This window comes from Bipolaris oryzae (genome assembly GCF_000523455.1).
Source record: "Bipolaris oryzae ATCC 44560 unplaced genomic scaffold scaffold_30, whole genome shotgun sequence".
Taxonomy (NCBI): domain Eukaryota; kingdom Fungi; phylum Ascomycota; class Dothideomycetes; order Pleosporales; family Pleosporaceae; genus Bipolaris; species Bipolaris oryzae.
Genome location: NW_006911306.1, coordinates 63,208 through 80,311, shown reverse-complemented (window position 1 = coordinate 80,311; position 17,104 = coordinate 63,208). Strand labels below are relative to the sequence as shown.

The window sequence follows — 17,104 nt, the reverse complement described above, 5'->3', positions numbered from 1 at the left end:
ATGTTTTTGGTGTTCCCTGCGACCCGTGCTCGACGTCAGGGATGCCTTAGTCAGCCACCTAGCAACGAGACTCTATTGACCACTAGTGCAGACGCCCCTTGTCCGTGAAAGAAAAAAACAGAGACTGCTTGTCCATCGGAGAAATGTAGGGCCTCGCTTGAGCGTTCATCGACATTGCTGACATTGCTTTTTCTTTCACCAGTGAACGATGCAGCTTGGACTCGAGGCTAAAATTCTGCAAAATCGGTTGAGCAGTGTTTTTAATCAAGGCTAAATCGTACTGCAGACATCGCCACCTTTCTCCAGCCCCGACATGCGCAGCGGGGTCAGCTTATGCTTTGATGCTATTATTATAACAAGAGTTTCAACGCAGCTCTTGGAGACGTCTTTACGTTGTTCTTCAGCTCAGCGCGATATAGAGTTCGTTGACAGACTCAACTAGGGCGATGGGTGTTCCAAAAAAGATGCATCATGTTTTGCTAGTCATTATGGCGTCATCCGGTCAGAACGATGTCTTGATCCTTGTATCTACCTACACTGGCCCACTGCAGGTATCATAGTGATGCGTTCAGCACACGTTCAAACTCAACAGCACCGGGGGTCTTGTTGGTGTCGTCATTCAGGCCCCGTTTTTTTTTCATGGTATGCCCTGGCACAGGTCATGGTTGCTTTAGAAGGACCCCTCACTGTGCGAACAAATGATGGCGAATACTTGCGAATAATGTCACGTGTTGGCCGCAAGGCATGAGAGCCACAGAATACCAGCTTTCAGAATCCCAATCCCCAAGGTGAACTAGAGGCCGCAACGATCTACAAGTTGCCGCTCAGCCGGTACTGTGTTTTCATACTAAGGGAAGCGCCATCTCCGTTTCAGAGGCTATACTCACACTACACTTGCTTATCTGCACTACTCAATTCTTCAAACAGCTCGTTAGTTGCAGAGGAGCTACTAGCATATGTTATTGCGGAGTTTCAGGCCATGTAATGTCCGCGGCAAGATATGGCTATATCTACTTGAGTATGTACATGTGCCGTGGGGTGGGTAATCAATGAGAAACCTACTCAAGTCTAGACCAGCGGGCAGAGAGCCTCATTGTGTGCAGAGGCAATAGTTGGCGCAGCGACAAAATGTGTTCGGCTTCCGTAGACATGTGCTGCGGGGTACTGTCTCACCGGGCGGTGGTCCTGGTCCAGACGCGTCAGAAGTGGTTCTCTGCCGCAGTGGCAGTGGTTAAGAGGCGCGGTATTGATTGGGACAAGAGGCAGCGTGGGGTATCGAGAAGCGTGTTTCAGGACGTAGACGGCGGATTGATGGCGCACACGTGAGGGCGATTGCAACCTGGTCTGTCTGCATCGGCTGGTTGTAGAGTAGGGTGTGCACAGTAGTGGACCGGACAGGCTTGACTCGGTGTGCCGTGTGCTCGGCAAGGAAGAAGCCCCTCTCCGCGTGGGGACGGGTTTTGTTGAGGATGCCGGCGGGAGACATGGTGTGGTACGGTATACTACTAGAAGAGTTGAGTGCGAGGGTGGCTTGGACAGGGTGAGGGTCGGCCTTGGGTGGAAATGGCGGGGTAAGTCGAGATCATGCGCCGCAGAGATAACACACAGAGCTGATGAATCCGCTTCTCAGCACCCTGCCCACGCTGCGGAAGGCTTCATGTCCGAGGGGTGATGGGGTGATGGGGTGGATGGCGAGTCGGGTGGGAGCATCGGCATCAGGCCAAGTCGCGGCGTCTAGGCGATGCATACGAGGCAATGGGGCGTATTGTATCTACAGCTGGGCACCTGACGTCTCATGATTACGCGCGGTTCAGCACCACTGCGCAGCCCAGCGAGGCGTCTTCCCTGCCGGCCCTGGTGTTGACGATGCTGTGCCACGCAGCTGCGCAGGCTGGGAAGCTGGGGAGCTGGGCAGGCGTCGCGGCCGAGGGGGGAAGAGGGGGCAAAAGAGGAGGCGGGCGGCGCGTACCAGCAGCATTGGTACTCTCTGGCGCGAGTGCGAGCGGTGAGGATGGAGGCCACAGCCACTGGCCGTCGTCGTGAGGGTGACTGTATCTTTGCGGCTTATCGAACGGCGACTCCGCTCCAGCCGGCCTGCTTGTTGCATCCCACAGCCAGCGCCACTCTGACCTTGTATTGTACCCGTCCCGCGCATTGCATTTAAGCACCGGACGCCCCCCATGACGGCGCGCGTGGTGAGTGGTGATGGTCGATCTCACCACTGGCGGCACCATCATCGATCCCCGTTGCTTGTGGCCTAGCCGCGTCCCGGACTGAGTGGGCTCAAGCACCCTTCTGCATTCCACATCCATCCCATAGCATTGCTAGCACAAGGCGCTCGGGGCCGAGGCAGCGCTCGAGGCAGTCCAGCACCCCAGCGGGCCTGCCAGCCAGGAGACATCTAACGGCCTGGCAAACCATCCAGCTTGCCTGGGTGAATGCGCCATCGACCCGCGTCTGCGACTGCTACTACCTTGGAATTGCCCCGGATTCATTCCCACCCTTCCCGCTCTCCCATCCCGGGCCCGACACAGTCGTTTCGTCACTCATCCATAACCCTCTTCCCTTCCTGCCCGCTGCGGAACCATTCGGAACGCTTTTGTCTTCCAACTTGGCCTGGTGATGCCACACCCTTTAACTGCTCCCTGCCTACTGCTGCTGCTGCTCATAACCCCAAACACCCTATAACCCGCCTACACTGACATGCTTCGATAACACCCGCGACCGCCTCTCTCTCTCACACACACACACACACTCTCTCAGTGTCCCTCGCCAACCATGTCCGCCAGGCATGCGCGTCTGCACAAACGCGGCCATTCGGCCTCGGCCGCGCCCAGCTCCCTTAGTCCCGTCGCCGACTATGGGGCCTTCACCTTTGACCGCTCAAACACACCAAAGGTCTACGAAGAGTCCTGGATCGAACCTCAACGTCCTATGCCTGCCGCTACTTCTGCCCATCCACTCAAGATCAAGCCTTACCTGCGCAAGCTCTCTTCCAAGGAAACCAGCGGTCTGGATCTCTCGCGACCTGCTGCTGAAAACGACTTGACGGGGCTGGGCATACTAGAGTACGGTGCCTACTCGCGTTCCATATCAGAAGTCAACTTCACGCCCGTCAACCCTCGCAACCGACACAGCCGTTCCACCTCCAATCAATCACAGTACTCGGCGTCCTCAGGCCCCCGGCCGACTCCTTTACCTTCCATTCGCCAAACACCCCAACTCTTCTCACCGCCAATAGCAGGCTCATCGCCCTCGTCTATCCTAGGAAGCGAGCTTGAGGGCGATGATATCATGTCTGACGACGAAGTTCGTTTGAAACAGAATTCGTATGATCCCACACGTCGATCTGGATCCATGTCCTCGGCACAAGGAACATCCCTTCGCCTCCACACCAACAACTCATCCACTCGCCTTGCTGCCACATACTCGCAATCCACGGCCTCGCTCACTTCCCCCACCGGCCCGCCAAGGGCACGGGGTGACACGCTCAAATCCATCGACACCACCACATCACCCAGCTCCCGCACCTCGTTTGACCAGGCTTACCGCTTCATACGTGGCGGTCGCGACTCGCCTGTGGATCCTGCATCAAGAGCTGCATCCATCCGTGCTGCACGACAAAAGTTTGAGCAAGAGCAACGAGCCAAGGAGCTAAAATACGAAAAGGATGCACACAAGCAGCAGGAACGCGACTACCGGAAGCAGCTTAAGAAAGAAGACTTGCAGCGACGCAAGTCCGAGACTCTAGACCGCAACGAAATGAACCGCACGCGCACCACGTCCGACGAAAGCGAAAAGACACCTAGGCCCTCTGTTGGCGGCCGACCCTCGATAGGCGGGCGTCAATACTCTGATCACCGACAGGCCCATTCCCACTCGTTGCCCAAGCTCGTAACTACCGTCGACCCGGAAAAGGCAGCCATGAGCGCAGTACCAAAGGTCAGCAAGAGCCGTGCTATCAAGGGAAGATGGCTCAGATTTGTTACCTGGCTCAAAACGAGGCTGCTTCGCCTATCGGGCAAATAGGTGCTTGTTCCAGGTCGTCTACTTGCATGCAGTGCCACGCATATATGCAGCTAGCGTTGCCTTACAGTGTGGGCCTCCACCTGGCAGCGCCTACTCACCGACACTCTATCACCTCAGTGTACACGGTCACCGACGGCACCCTGAAAATCGCACGTGTGTGCACTTTGCTTTTTTTATACCCCATCTTCAGTTATACATTTTTTTTTTTTACATTTTTTCCTTCTTTAGCACGGCGTAACGATTACGGCCTTTGACGACATATGCCCCCACCAAAACCTATGCTGCATATCTCGCGGGCATTGTTAGGGACTCATTCTTTTGGCAGGCGCATTGGCAAGGTCTGGCTCCAAAGGAACCACCTCCTCATTTTTGCATATTTTTATCCTACACTGGGCGTTGGAAGCTTTGACAAGCACTCGTTGAATCACTGCATGCCTGGCGGCACGGCAGGTTAGATTAAGTTTGGAGTTTGGTTGTTTATTTGTTTCTAGTTTGGATAACTCGCTCTGGCTTCGGTCATTGAGCTCGCAATTGCATTATGTTTGCTCTCCATCTGTTTTGTCTCTTCTGCAAGCAACAATGAACAGTGCACATGCTTCAAGCTGGAAGATGCACCGTGACGTTTGCGCACTCCAATCAAAACAAAGTACCATGCAAAACAAAACATGCATCAGCTTCTCCGCGTCGACATGGGTGAGATCATCGGTTATGGTGACAGGCTGCCTGCATGAACAGGGATCTGCAGTATCGGAGGCGGACTTAAGCTTGTCTTGGCACCGCTGTCATCATCCGACGCTTGAGACTCGCCATCGCGTTCCCCGCACCCGTTTCCCCGACAGCCCCGACATGAAACCACTTTCTTCATAACCGCAATGCCTCTACGAAGCCTGCCGCGTAGCTCAATTGCACTGAGAAGTGCGCGTCCGAATGCGATATGGAGGCAATGCGGAGCAAGCGCGCGTGTGGGCGCAATGGCGCAAAGACGATGGGCGAGCGACGACAAGAAATTGGGAAAGGATGAAGAAAGGCCTTTCTACCTCCAACTAAATGAGAGCATCTACGAGCGTGTGCAAAAGGAAAAGGCCGAGCAAATCAGGATTCAGTCGTTGCAGCAAAGAACAGCACGAGGTCAATTCTTTGCGACCGTCTTCGGTATCTAGCCATTGTATTTTTTTTGGACACTGGACTGAACTGACTTGGAAAAAAACAGCATGTCTCCTTACCGCGAGTATAGGCTATTACTACGGCCAATTGATACCGCCCAAACCAGACACGAGCTCTACCGCGCCACTCGAGACATTTGTTCCTCCCAAGCACAATATCTCAGAGGCGAACATGGAGGCCGCCTGGACCGACTTCCGCGATATTGTAGGAAAGGAAAACATCACACTAGACAGACATGACCTGGAATCACACAGCGGTTCATCGTGGTCTTCGCATCCCTCCTCGCCAGGCGACGTACCATTTTGCGTTGTGAAGCCAGGAAACACTCAGGAAGTCAGTGCCATCATGAAGGTCTGCCACGAGCGCAAAATTCCCGTCACACCATACAGCGGAGGAACAAGTCTGGAAGGGCATTTTGCCGCCACAAAAGGTGGGATTTGCATCGATTTCAGTCGTATGGATAAGATTATAAACCTACACAAGGAAGATCTGGATGTGGTTGTTCAGCCCGCTGTCGGATGGGAGTACCTCAACGAGGAGCTCGCCAAAGATGGCTTGTTCTTCCCACCCGACCCAGGTCCAGGTGCAATGATTGGTGGTATGGTTGGCACAGGTTGCTCAGGCACCAACGCGTACCGATATGGCACAATGAAAGATTGGGTCGTGTCGCTCACTGTTGTGTTGGCCGATGGAACCATCATCAAGACCCGGCAACGGCCACGAAAATCATCTGCAGGCTATGATCTTACGCGCATGTTTATTGGAAGCGAGGGTACCTTGGGCCTAGTCACAGAAGCTACTCTGAAAATCATTCCCAAGCCCCAGCACACTAGCGTAGCCGTATGTGCCTTCCCCTCCATCCGCGCCGCAGCAGAATGTGTCTTCCAAGTCGTCGGCGCATCCGTCCCCATCGCAGCCATTGAGATCCTAGATGAAGTCCAAATGCAATGCATCAACGACGCGGGACAAACCGCAAAGACATGGAAAAACGCACCTACCCTCTTCTTCAAGTTCGCAGGCACCCAAAACGCCGTCAAAGAACAAATCACCCAGGTCCAAGCCCTCGCCAAGAAGTCTGGTTCTGTAAGCTTCGAGTTTGCTAAATCGGAGCAAGAGAAAGAGGATCTCTGGCAGGCTAGAAAGGAAGCCTTATGGAGCGTCATGGCAAAGGGCCAAGGTGACCCCAACATCGCCGTCTGGACCACCGATGTCGCAGTCCCTATTTCCAAACTCCCGCAAATCATCGAAGAATCCAAGCAGAAAATCAAGGAAAGCGGGTTGTTGGCTAGTATCGTCGGTCATGTTGGTGATGGAAATTTTCACTGTAAGTTTTCTTCCTTTCCACCTTCTTCTTCTCCTTCTCCTTCTTCTCTTGCTAACGCTTTTGTGTAAAAAAAAAGCAATCATCCTATACGACCGCACGCGCGACTTTGACAAAGCTTCGCATCTCGTGCACGAAATGGTGAAGCGCGCTATTGAGCTTGAGGGTACCGCGACGGGCGAGCACGGTGTAGGTATTGTCAAACGCGATTATCTGCCGCATGAGTTGGGGCAGGAGACGGTGGATGCAATGAGGCAGCTTAAGAAGGCGTTTGATCCGTTGTGTCTTTTGAATTGCGATAAGGTTGTTCGCGCGGGCAAGCCGGGCGTTGGGGAGGTGGCTGAGTGGTAGAGTTGCGTGTGTGTAGATAGTCACGTAGAAAGTCACATCACCTCAGTGGATGAAAGAGATTATTCTTTCTTCTCTCTTTTTCTTCCCCCCCCCCCCTTTCTTCTTTATCTTCTTTCGCTTGTAGGTGTTACGCTGGAGAAAAAAAATCAATCGCTGTGCACTTAATGAGACATAATCAAGCATTATGTCTTTGATAAATTTTACATCATGTAAACTTGTTTCTCTTTTCAAACAGGAAAAAAAATTGGATTATATTCGTAGTAAGTTACTTCCTTCCCCCCTCCCCCTTCATTGTCCTACTCTAACCCTTCATTATCCACGTAAAATCTTTCCCCCTTTTTTTCTCTCTCCTCCTTATAAAAACCCTTATCATCTAGAATATCTGTCTATAAATTAGGGTTTTTTCCTTTCCTTTCCTTTCCTCTCCTCTCCTCTCCTCTCCTACTTTATTCCTCTTTTACCTCCCCCCCCCCTCGTTGCCACCATGCTCCAACCCTCATTTCAAATCCATTTCATTACATTTCTCAATCCTATATCTATTCTCACTCCATTCCCTGCCTTCCGTTCCGTCGTATCTCCCTCCGCGAACCTTTGTTTTGCTGGGAATTCTTATGTGTATCTTAGATGTGAAGGTTTATAGGAAATGGCGGGGGATAGGATATTAGGTAGTAGGAGGTACAAATAGGGATAAGTAGGGTGGTGTATATGGTTTAGATTAAGTAAAGAGAAGGATTAGGGTGGAGGAGAGGGAGGAGTGAGATATGTGAAATCTTTTTTTGATTCGTTTGATGAATATAGGGGGGGATTATGGGGTTTGCGGGTTAAGGGTTGATAATTCCGTTATTTAACTAAGAGCGTGAAATATAGTGAAGTGTGGGTGCGGTTTTTTGTTTGATGATGGGAGTTTCAAGGGCAGTCTTTATGCCTTATTGGTGGATGGGGTTCCATGTGCGGTTGTACTGTAAATCATGGATTTGAATCTCAAAAATTTCCGTGTAGTAAAGTAGAGATGGCGATGCGATAGCACTAGTTGACATGCGTTCACTGAAATACGATCAAGGGGATTATTTGTATTTGAATGTGAACACAGAGTTTCTTTTTTCGCGGGCAGTGCGTCATTTGCGTCTGATGTCGAGCATCCTGCAGGTGTGGGTGTTGGCTCTGCGGCTGTTATGACTGATGGTGGCGTTGGAGAATTGTATCTGGATGACACGTTGTTTCTTGATGATTACCGCGACGATAGGTGTGCAGGTTCAGATAAGAATCACAATACGCGTTATGAACCACACGATAAGCTGTTTCTCGTTGAGAAGGAAAGAGACTTTGAGTTGTTGGTTCAAAGATCTACTGCTTAGTCTATTCTTGATGCTGTGGACGATGTTATCGCTGCTGATTTACTAAACGAAAATGCTACTAAGCCCGGATACTACAGCGTGACACGATTTGCGTGGCGTTTATCTCACCTCGCAAATTTCTTGTTCACTTAGTCCCAATGTATCATTGCTTTTCAACGAGGGCAAGAAATGCCTTGTCTTGGACCTTTGCATCGTAGATATAGAGCACCCACATGCAAGCCCATCTTCCAAACTCTACTCCATCGACGCCAACGCACAACATCGCACCGGATAAACGGCTCTTAACCAGCCATTCCGTACGAACAAAGTGGAGAATAGCATAATTGTTGGGCGCGCCCTGAAAAAGCCACTCAATACTAAATATGGCGCTACACGACGCAGCTCAGCCGCCCACGTCACTCCCCCATATTTCACAGCTGCCATGGAAAAACCGGTCAGAGTCTCCACTGCGTCTACGACACGAGCCTTTTTGTATTTACTTGAACGATACATAGGCCTTGGCTGCTTAGTAACTCTAGCGTACGAGGCTCAGACCCACCCTTTATTGAACGTCCGCGTTGAAGTAGTACCAGCGAGGTAATGGTGTACCATGCTCTAACCAGTAGCAACGCCGTCTTTGCATATGACTGTGTCTTCTGTTTCATAGGCTGTGAGCAGTGTGGAGGTGTTCAGCCACCAGGGCCACTTCGCAATGAGCTCTCCAGCTTTTCATGACGTAGCAGACTGGCTTGGAATCGATATTTACTAATGCGAAGTCACATATATCACCTCATCCAGCGCTGTGTATTGCTAGAGGTGGAAAGTTTTCTCCGGCCCTAACGGTATTGGGACGACGATGGTGCTCCTGCGATGCGCTGGCTGTGTTTGAAGGGAGGTTGGTCGTATTCGAATTTACATATTCTAAATTGCGATACAAGGCCTACACACGCAGTGGTGCCATTGTGTAGGGTGGTGGACCAGGGATTTGGCGCATGTTTACTAGATTCTGATGCCTCGAGTTCGGTAATGAATTTGAGGTTGGTATTTGAGACGAAGGTGGAACGTATTTGTAATTATATCGACGGGTGGGTGTAACATGCGCAGTCGCACAAGACCTACGCGGGTGTCGTCCTAGAGGTTAGTTACTCCCTTATCGAAGACAGAGAACGTCTTGTTCCTGTGTAGAGTGGATAGAACTAAAGTTCGACGGCTTCAAAGCAATCAAGCATCGATACGAAACTGAACAGTGAATCATCTTGCAATGACGGGTCTTGCTAGCCTCCTTTCCAAAGTTGCATCACGCATAGCGGAATTCACCATACTTCATAGCGCAATCAAACCAAAAGAATTGCGTGGCTGGACCCCAAAAAAAGAAACTTCTCTTTTGGCCGAATTGTTGAGGCCTGTGTGGTTCGCTACCAGACTGACTGCCGGTGGTAAGTGCAATAATAGGGTGGAAAAGCACACGGGCTCGGCCCGTTTGTCAAACTTTGACAGGGTAAGTGAGCAAAGCCCATTGTGCAGGCCGTGGCATAAAGATCCAGAACTGTCATCTTATCTCCTATCTTGTACACATGTGTACATGTTTGTGTTGCCGTGCAGTTACCCCGATGTGCTTCGGACATCTGAGCGTACAGAAATAGCCCGAGCAGATCAGTCTCGGCGCAAGATGTACCTCGTAGCACGAGCGAGAGGTACTATCCCGGGAGGATACCCGCTCTGGACCCTTCGGTGCTATTAAGTGCGTGGCCAGCAGGTACTATGTATTTGTGTACTTACATGCTCTCATAATGGTCGAGAGCCAATCATGCCATTCACACTATGACGCAACAATATTGATGTCAGCCGCTTCTGTCTCTCGAAAAGAATGTTGTGCCAAAATTGTTCGCGCATCATATTTGAGGTGTTGTTCGTCGGCTCGTTATTCGTGATCGGCTGACGTCAGCTATGCCCAATGCGCGCGTATCCCCTGAATACATACGCTTGGGGTTTTTATGTTGGGTGGATTACGAATGCAGCCAGGAAATTGTAGTATGTCTCTACGGTACAGTCGAGACAATGTTTTAATGCACTACAGAATCGAGCACCCTTACCCAGTGTCATGTGACGCGTGAGATGTGAATGTCACTGTGGAAGTATCCACTTCTGCATGAAAGAAAGAATTGGCATAACAGTTTTTGCAGCGCCACACAATAAAGTTTAGGAAATACAGTGATGCGTCTAGAGAAGCCCCGGTGAGGACCCATATGTGCGGTAAGTTCCCAGATGAATACCAGTGGAAATGTAGTGATGACCACAGATAGTCGATCGATGCATCTTGAACTTCAACCAGTTCTCAAGGTTCAGGAACGCTGTTATCTTCTATCACAGTGTTTACAACAGCTCTTATTGAGCGGAAACACATGCTCCTTCTGGACTTCGCAGGCATGCGCTCTTTGGAACGAGCCTGCCGTGCATGCGATCACTATCCCCTTTCAATCCTTAGCAATAAGCTTAAAGACGACAAGCATCATGCAGATTATTGGGGGAGCAAAAAGAGCAGGTTTGCGTTCCCCAGCCTTGATGCTGATGTTGATGCTGATGTCGGTGGCTGGTGGGCTGTTAGATTGAGGCTTCGTGTATCTCCAGTGTATTTTTACCACTGCTCGTCCTATTGGATGATCGGTGTTCAATACGAGGAGCAAATTGGGTAGGTCTGCTAACCAGGTTATGGGTCTCGCCCAAACTTCATTGTAGCGCATATGGCCCTTGTAGCTGCATAGAAAGGCATCGAACCCTGTGATTGTAGCGCTTTGACTGATCTCCATGTAAGGCTGTGGTGATCAAAGCTACAGTGCATGCACCCGAGGGTGACATGTCGACGTGTACCCGTGGTTGTGTGAATGTCATAGCTAGATATTCCTGACAGCGGCTCCTTGCTCGTTTTTCTGTGCAAATTTCCCAGTCTCCTTAGGATGAGTTCTCGTAACTGCAGGTAAGCATTGCGGTGTCGCGCACAACGGACAAAAACTTGTCGACTAGGACATGTCAAAGAAGCTTAACGCAAGCCCACCGAGACTCAGACGCTATCAAGTGCCGGATTTGGGATAGCACAGCCAAAGGGAGAATGGTGTTCCGGCCCAGTGGAGTAACCAAGTGGATAAGCACGGTGGATCGTCAGGAACTTGGCGTGGTCTTACTCATCATGCTCTGGTCGTTGGCGAATCCTATAGCATGAGCGTTGCCCCTTGAGCTGGATTGGGTGACATGGTTGGGTTTGGGTTCTGACGGCACCTGCAGCCATGCGTCGGCCGAATATACGCACCTAAAACGGACTAGCGCGATATTAAAATAGACTTCCGCCGTTGCCAATGCCGTTAGCTTCATCATCGTCGAGCGGTAGGGCTGTATGCTCAACCATGCAACCTTGTTGCTGACGTTACTCTTTCGGATGTCCACACTATCGACTGTCGTATTCCAGCTTCATGGCTCGCGTGCGGAGCATGGCAGCTGCCAGCTCACGTGGGAGGAGCGAATACTACCGTTCCGGCGTCAGCCCTTAACCATGCACAGAGGAGTTATGGTATATAACTTTCCTCCCATCTCTGCTATGATACCTCACCACTATCGCTCACCTTCGCTTTAATCGTCTTTCCAGACTGACACTCGCTTTAGTGATCATCTCTAGAAACTCTTTAATACTTAATTTTTCAATCCTCAAAGCCCACACAACAATCACCAAGTAGTAGACACACCAAACCAGCCAAGATGCGTTACTCTCTTGTTGCTGCCGCCATTGTCGGCTCAACGATGGCGGCCCCGCAGTACTACGAGGCACTCCCATCTGGCTACGGCAGCATTCCCTCTTACCCTGCCTCGCCGCCACCGCCCTATCCCACATCTACTCCATGTGATGAAGAGACTACGCCCACGCCCACGCCTACGCCCAGCACTCCAGCTGCCGCTGTCTCGACCCCAGGCTCGAGTGCCCCAGTCTACCCAGCCTCAAGCTTCCCTGCTTATCCTGCTGAGAGCTACCCTGCCTATCCTGCCTCAAGCTACCCTGCCTATCCTGCCTCAAGCTATCCAGCTAAGAGCAGCCCAAGTACTCCAGCTGGCGCTATCTCAACTCCTGCTTCAGGCACCCCAAGCACTCCAGCTGGTGCTATCTCAACCCCAGCCTACCCAGCTTCTAGCTACCCAGCCTACCCAGCTTCAAGCTACCCTGCCTATCCTGCCTCAAGCTACCCAGCTAAGAGTAGCCCAAGCACTCCGGCTGGCGCTGTTTCAACTCCCGCTTCAAGCACCTCAGTGGTCTCATCAAGCACTATCGACTGCGAGGAGGAATCGAGCACTCCAGTTGGCGCTGTCTCAACTCCTGCTTCAGGCACCCCAAGCACTCCAGCTGGTGCTATCTCAACCCCAGGCTCGAGTGTCCCAGTCTACCCAGCCTCGAGCTACCCAGCCTACCCAGCTTCTAGCTACCCGGCTTACCCAGCCTCGAGCTACCCGGCTTACCCAGCCTCGAGCCAACCTGGATATCCTGCCTCGAGCTACCCTCCCTACCCCACTGGCAAAGTCTCCTCAAGCTACCCAGTCCAATCTTCGTCCACGGCAACTCACCCTGAGGATATCACCACGACTTATACTAGCACCAAGACCACCTTTGTGCCATGTTCTACCTCTATTGGTACTGGGTCGCATTCGGGGATTATTTACTCCACTTATCTCACCGCATCATACACTCCTATCATCGTAACCTCCACGATCTATGGATGCGGAGACAAGTGCCCGAAGCCAACACCCTCCTCGGGTGTCCCACAGTACCCTGCTGTAACTCCTCCCTCGCCTCAGCAGAGCCAGCCTAGCCAGCCTAACCAGCCTGTCTATCCTCAGCAATACCAACCTCCTTCGCCTCAGCAGAGCCAGCCCAGCCAGCCTAACCAGCCTGTCTATCCTCAGCAGAACCAGCCTCCGTCGTCTCAGCAGAACCAGCCTCCTGCGCCTTACTGCCCTCCTGCTGGAGCCGTCACAGTAACTGTAACTCAGACCCAGACTGTAACAACGACTGTTACCCCCGAGGCCTATGAACATGAGTACACTCCAGGACCAGTTCCTTATCCCAATGGACCTAAGCCGTCTTACCCAGCTGGACCCATGCAATCTTACCCAGCCGGACCTAAGCCATCTTACCCTGCAGGCGCTCAGTCTTCTCCCTACTACCCTATCCCAAGCAGCACCTCTCAGGGACCTCGCCCTACGGGATACGTGCCATCGAGCAGCATGAGCTCTCCTAGCTACCCTGCTGCCTCGCCATCCCCCGCAAAGGGCTACCCTGCTGTTTCACCCTCTCCCTACCCAGGTAATAGTTACCCGGCTGCCTCGCCTTCTCCTTATCCCGGAAACGGCTACCCAGCTGCATCGCCTTCTCCTTACCCAGGTAACGGCTACCCGGCTGCCTCGCCTTCTCCTTATCCCGGAACCGGCTACCCAGCTGCATCGCCATCTCCTGCCCCTGGAGGTGACTACGGCTACACCGGCTACAGCGGTTACCCCACCGAGGATAACTAGGCTACTGAGTCAAAAATGGTAGTGTGAAAGATCGAAAAGATTTCTCTTCTCAAGCCATGCAACAATTCTAGGGCAGCACAGGTGTTATCAACAGCAATTGGGGGGGACCTTGTAGCTCTTGCATTGCAGAGTAGTTACTTCTTCGATATTGCCTAGCAGTAGCGCCTAGTGATTTTTGATTTCCTTTGTACTCGCGGTTTCTTAATCTAATACGATTCACTGTACATATTCTCAGATTATGGTATAGAACGGTTCTTTACGATTGGAGATGTTTTTGTTTGTCTGATTTTCTTGAATTTACTTTGTTTCGTAGAATAGCTCTATCAAATCAATAACTAACTTTAGTCACTCCTTTAACGCGTCTCTCGCCCATGTCGTTGTTTATTGCTGGGGGATTATGTGCTAATCCACTCTAGCAACCTATTGCTGATATTAACAAAGTTGTCAGCTTTTGTCGTGCGATCACATCATGTTCTTGCCACCCGCTAAAAATTAAGTTACTGGGCAAAGCATGCGCAGCGCTTCCGATGACGCCGAACAACGGCTGCCCATGTTCGGGCTTATGCAGAAAACAAATAAAGAGAAATCGATAAACAATGTAACCTTGTCATTGCGAACCTTCACTCTTTGCTCGTTCTGGCAATGGTGCCGCAGAATCGATAGTCCACGCTCGTATCAGCACGGCAGAACTCACAAAGCCACCCGCTCCATCCCAACCACACCTGATCTAGAGCGAAGGAATGATTTCGCTCAGTATGACCATCAGTACGTATGCACAGTATGGTTTGATTTGCTGACTCTGTCGGGGTGATGCTGGGAATTTAGTCTAGAAGCGCTAGTACTTAGCAAGTGCACGCGACTCCGCAGAGCGGTGGATTGTTGAAGTTGCGGAAATCTATCCGCCGGTGTCCGATACGACATGCGCGAAAATGGGCTCCGTTGTATACGTAATCCAACGGCTTGTCCCCAAAATAGAAATTCACTTAGATTCAGACTTGCGCAGGCACATTGCTTGCATGTTGCAGCAACGGTTCTTGCCAAGGCAAGGCCTATGACGCTGGTGGTGGCTGCATTCCGAACGTCCGAGTGTGTACCTTTGCTGAACCCAAGGTGAGGATCAATACGATGGGACTAGGATTCTAGCTTTGAGACTTCGGGTTTGCCAAACCTTGGGGATGGGTACCTGTCAGAATTGTTGTCGCCGCGATGTCGCGCGTACAAGTACATGGGCAGGTCGATTGCAATCTCCTCTTCATATACATACAACTCCAGTGAAAAGCAACGGAAAGTGAGCCGCTCTACTGCACTTTGGTGACACGTCAACTGTGACCGAAGTATAGGTTCTGGGCAATGACGTGAGACGGGGAGTTTTCCTCAACCGCGCCAGTCGCGGGGAGAAATCTTGTCGAGGAATTCTCCGTCTGAGTAATATGAACCTCCCACACAAAAGACCTTGACAGGGCAACCAGGGAGAAGAGGAAAAAAACAGTATTTCCCCTGGCTGCAGCCCGCCTTGGCCCTCCTTTTCTTCTCCTCTTTCGACCTTTCCCCTCTCTGTCTTTTCCTTCTTTGTCCTATCCCCTTCCATCTTCCTCCACATTGGCTTCGGTACTTCCAAGTTTCTTTGCTGCTGCTTTCTACACATACGCTGCGCAGATTGATCTTTTGATATTAGCTAAACACTCGTTCTTTCAAGAGCTCTCTAGGTCCTATATCCTTGTTACAAAAGCGAAGTCGCTGCTGGCTGGCGATCAACTATTCTGGCGAAGCTACAATACCAAATCGCCTTGGACGGATGATCGTATGATCACCAACAAAATCTACTACGCACTAAGCGCTTATTCTCGTCTTCGTGAAATCAATACACAGTGGTTCCTATGCAAAATCAGAGCTTTTACTTAGGCTGAGAGTACACCAATCAATTTCTCTCCAAGATACCTAACAGTTACTCGTTTTTGCATAGTTAATAGTTGCCATATATCCAGGGCAGAGACATGGTAGCCTGAGTGCTCAAATTTACCTGATAAGTCTAGTTTCGCGATTTGCGAATAATGTGTAGTAGACGGCCTCCAAGACCTCAATGACTTGGTTTCTTGGGCATGTATATGCTTGTGAGGATCATCAGACCCTGCCTAAAATCATGAGAACAGGTCGCTCTCTGCATCCCACCAGTGAGTATAGCGTAGTGCCCTGATGCAAAGCAAACCATCCAAACGAATGGCATACTTTCTCCCTACGCAAAGAGCATGTAGTACTACACCCATCTCGCTGCGACTCAACTCTACCATGTATACGGAACCCACGGAACGTGAGTTAGAGTCGTGGACAAGACATGTAAGCCCGGGGCTAGACAGCAATGTAGACAACAATAGGAATATAAAAATGAAATAAAATAAAAAGACGACGTTATGGTACAAGGTAGTACAAAGTGATACAAGCATGGTAAAACCACCCACAATCCTACAACCCACGCACACCAGTCGCGTGCACAGACCACTTGTCGATCCCCCCGCAGAATTCTTGCTCTCGAACGACATCATCGCCCGCAACCACCCAAATCCGACTCTAAACAACCAAATCCAACCACCAACAACCCCCACGCCGCATACACACACCAGCGACACCCAAAACCTCGCCAATTGCGTATCCCTTCACCCCCAACTAAAGAAGGAACCAACCCCAACACCGCCCAAAATGTCCATGTTCTTCGGCGCAAAACCCCAAATCTCCTCGGAGCAAAAGATTGCGCAGGCAGAGGCAGAAATCGACATGGTTTCCGACATGTACAGTCGGTACGTCCTTCTCTCCCTCTCCCACAATCTCGCCCCCAATCCCTCGAGGTACATGCAGACGCATACGCTAACGCTTCAATTAGCCTCGTCAAATCCTGCACGGCCAAATGCATAGACACGTCGTACCGCGAGGCGGATCTCAACAAGGGCGAGTCGGTGTGTCTGGATCGCTGCGTGTCCAAGTTTTTCGAGGTCAATGTCAAGGTTAGCGAGAAAATGCAGGGAGAGGCGCAGGGGAAGCAGGGGGGTGGGATGTTTGGGGGTATGTAAATATGGAGGAGATGCGATGATGGACTATATGGGCTGCTGGGTGCTATATGTCAGAAGACCTTACCGCCGAGTGCGGAAGAGCATGGGGGAGATATCTGAATGGTATGAGTTGAGGGATTGCGAATGCAAGAGGACGATGGATACAATCCGCTTTTGGTCGGGCATTGCATGCACCCACATCAGTCACGACTACAATGCTCAAAATCTGTACAATAAAAAGGTTCATGAATTCAATTGATCGATCTATCCTCCACCGTGCCATGCGTTTCTGAACGCATATCCTGAGCGACTAT

At 51.1% G+C, this 17,104-nt stretch overlaps 5 protein-coding genes across 5 annotated transcripts; 4 read left to right on the top strand and 1 right to left on the bottom strand.

Moving 5' to 3' along the window:
* Positions 1–1,289: 1,289 nt before the first annotated feature.
* On the bottom strand, positions 1,290–2,780 carry COCMIDRAFT_34694 (uncharacterized protein; the record flags this gene model as incomplete). Its single annotated transcript, XM_007687481.1, has 4 exons — positions 1,290–1,502; positions 1,643–1,771; positions 1,818–2,282; positions 2,778–2,780. The coding sequence occupies 4 exons, from the start codon at positions 2,778–2,780 to the stop codon at positions 1,290–1,292; spliced, it is 810 nt and encodes a 269-aa protein (XP_007685671.1).
* On the top strand, positions 2,779–4,029 carry COCMIDRAFT_3262 (uncharacterized protein; the record flags this gene model as incomplete). The annotated part of the gene is made up of 1 exon (XM_007687456.1): positions 2,779–4,029. The coding sequence occupies one exon, from the start codon at positions 2,779–2,781 to the stop codon at positions 4,027–4,029; it is 1,251 nt and encodes a 416-aa protein (XP_007685646.1).
* An 872-nt stretch (positions 4,030–4,901) lies between these two features.
* On the top strand, positions 4,902–6,865 carry COCMIDRAFT_89134 (uncharacterized protein; the record flags this gene model as incomplete). Its single annotated transcript, XM_007687507.1, has 3 exons — positions 4,902–5,181; positions 5,240–6,517; positions 6,594–6,865. 3 exons carry the CDS (start codon positions 4,902–4,904, stop codon positions 6,863–6,865), a joined length of 1,830 nt encoding a protein of 609 aa, XP_007685697.1.
* Positions 6,866–11,946: 5,081 nt separating this feature from the next.
* On the top strand, positions 11,947–13,749 carry COCMIDRAFT_24339 (uncharacterized protein; the record flags this gene model as incomplete). The annotated part of the gene is made up of 1 exon (XM_007687473.1): positions 11,947–13,749. One exon carries the CDS (start codon positions 11,947–11,949, stop codon positions 13,747–13,749), a length of 1,803 nt encoding a protein of 600 aa, XP_007685663.1.
* A 2,694-nt stretch (positions 13,750–16,443) lies between these two features.
* Positions 16,444–16,796, top strand: COCMIDRAFT_48567 (uncharacterized protein; the record flags this gene model as incomplete). Its single annotated transcript, XM_007687506.1, has 2 exons — positions 16,444–16,541; positions 16,625–16,796. Coding segments are annotated over 2 exons (270 nt in total), but the record flags the coding sequence as incomplete, so codon positions are not given.
* Between the last annotated feature and the right edge of the window lie 308 nt (positions 16,797–17,104).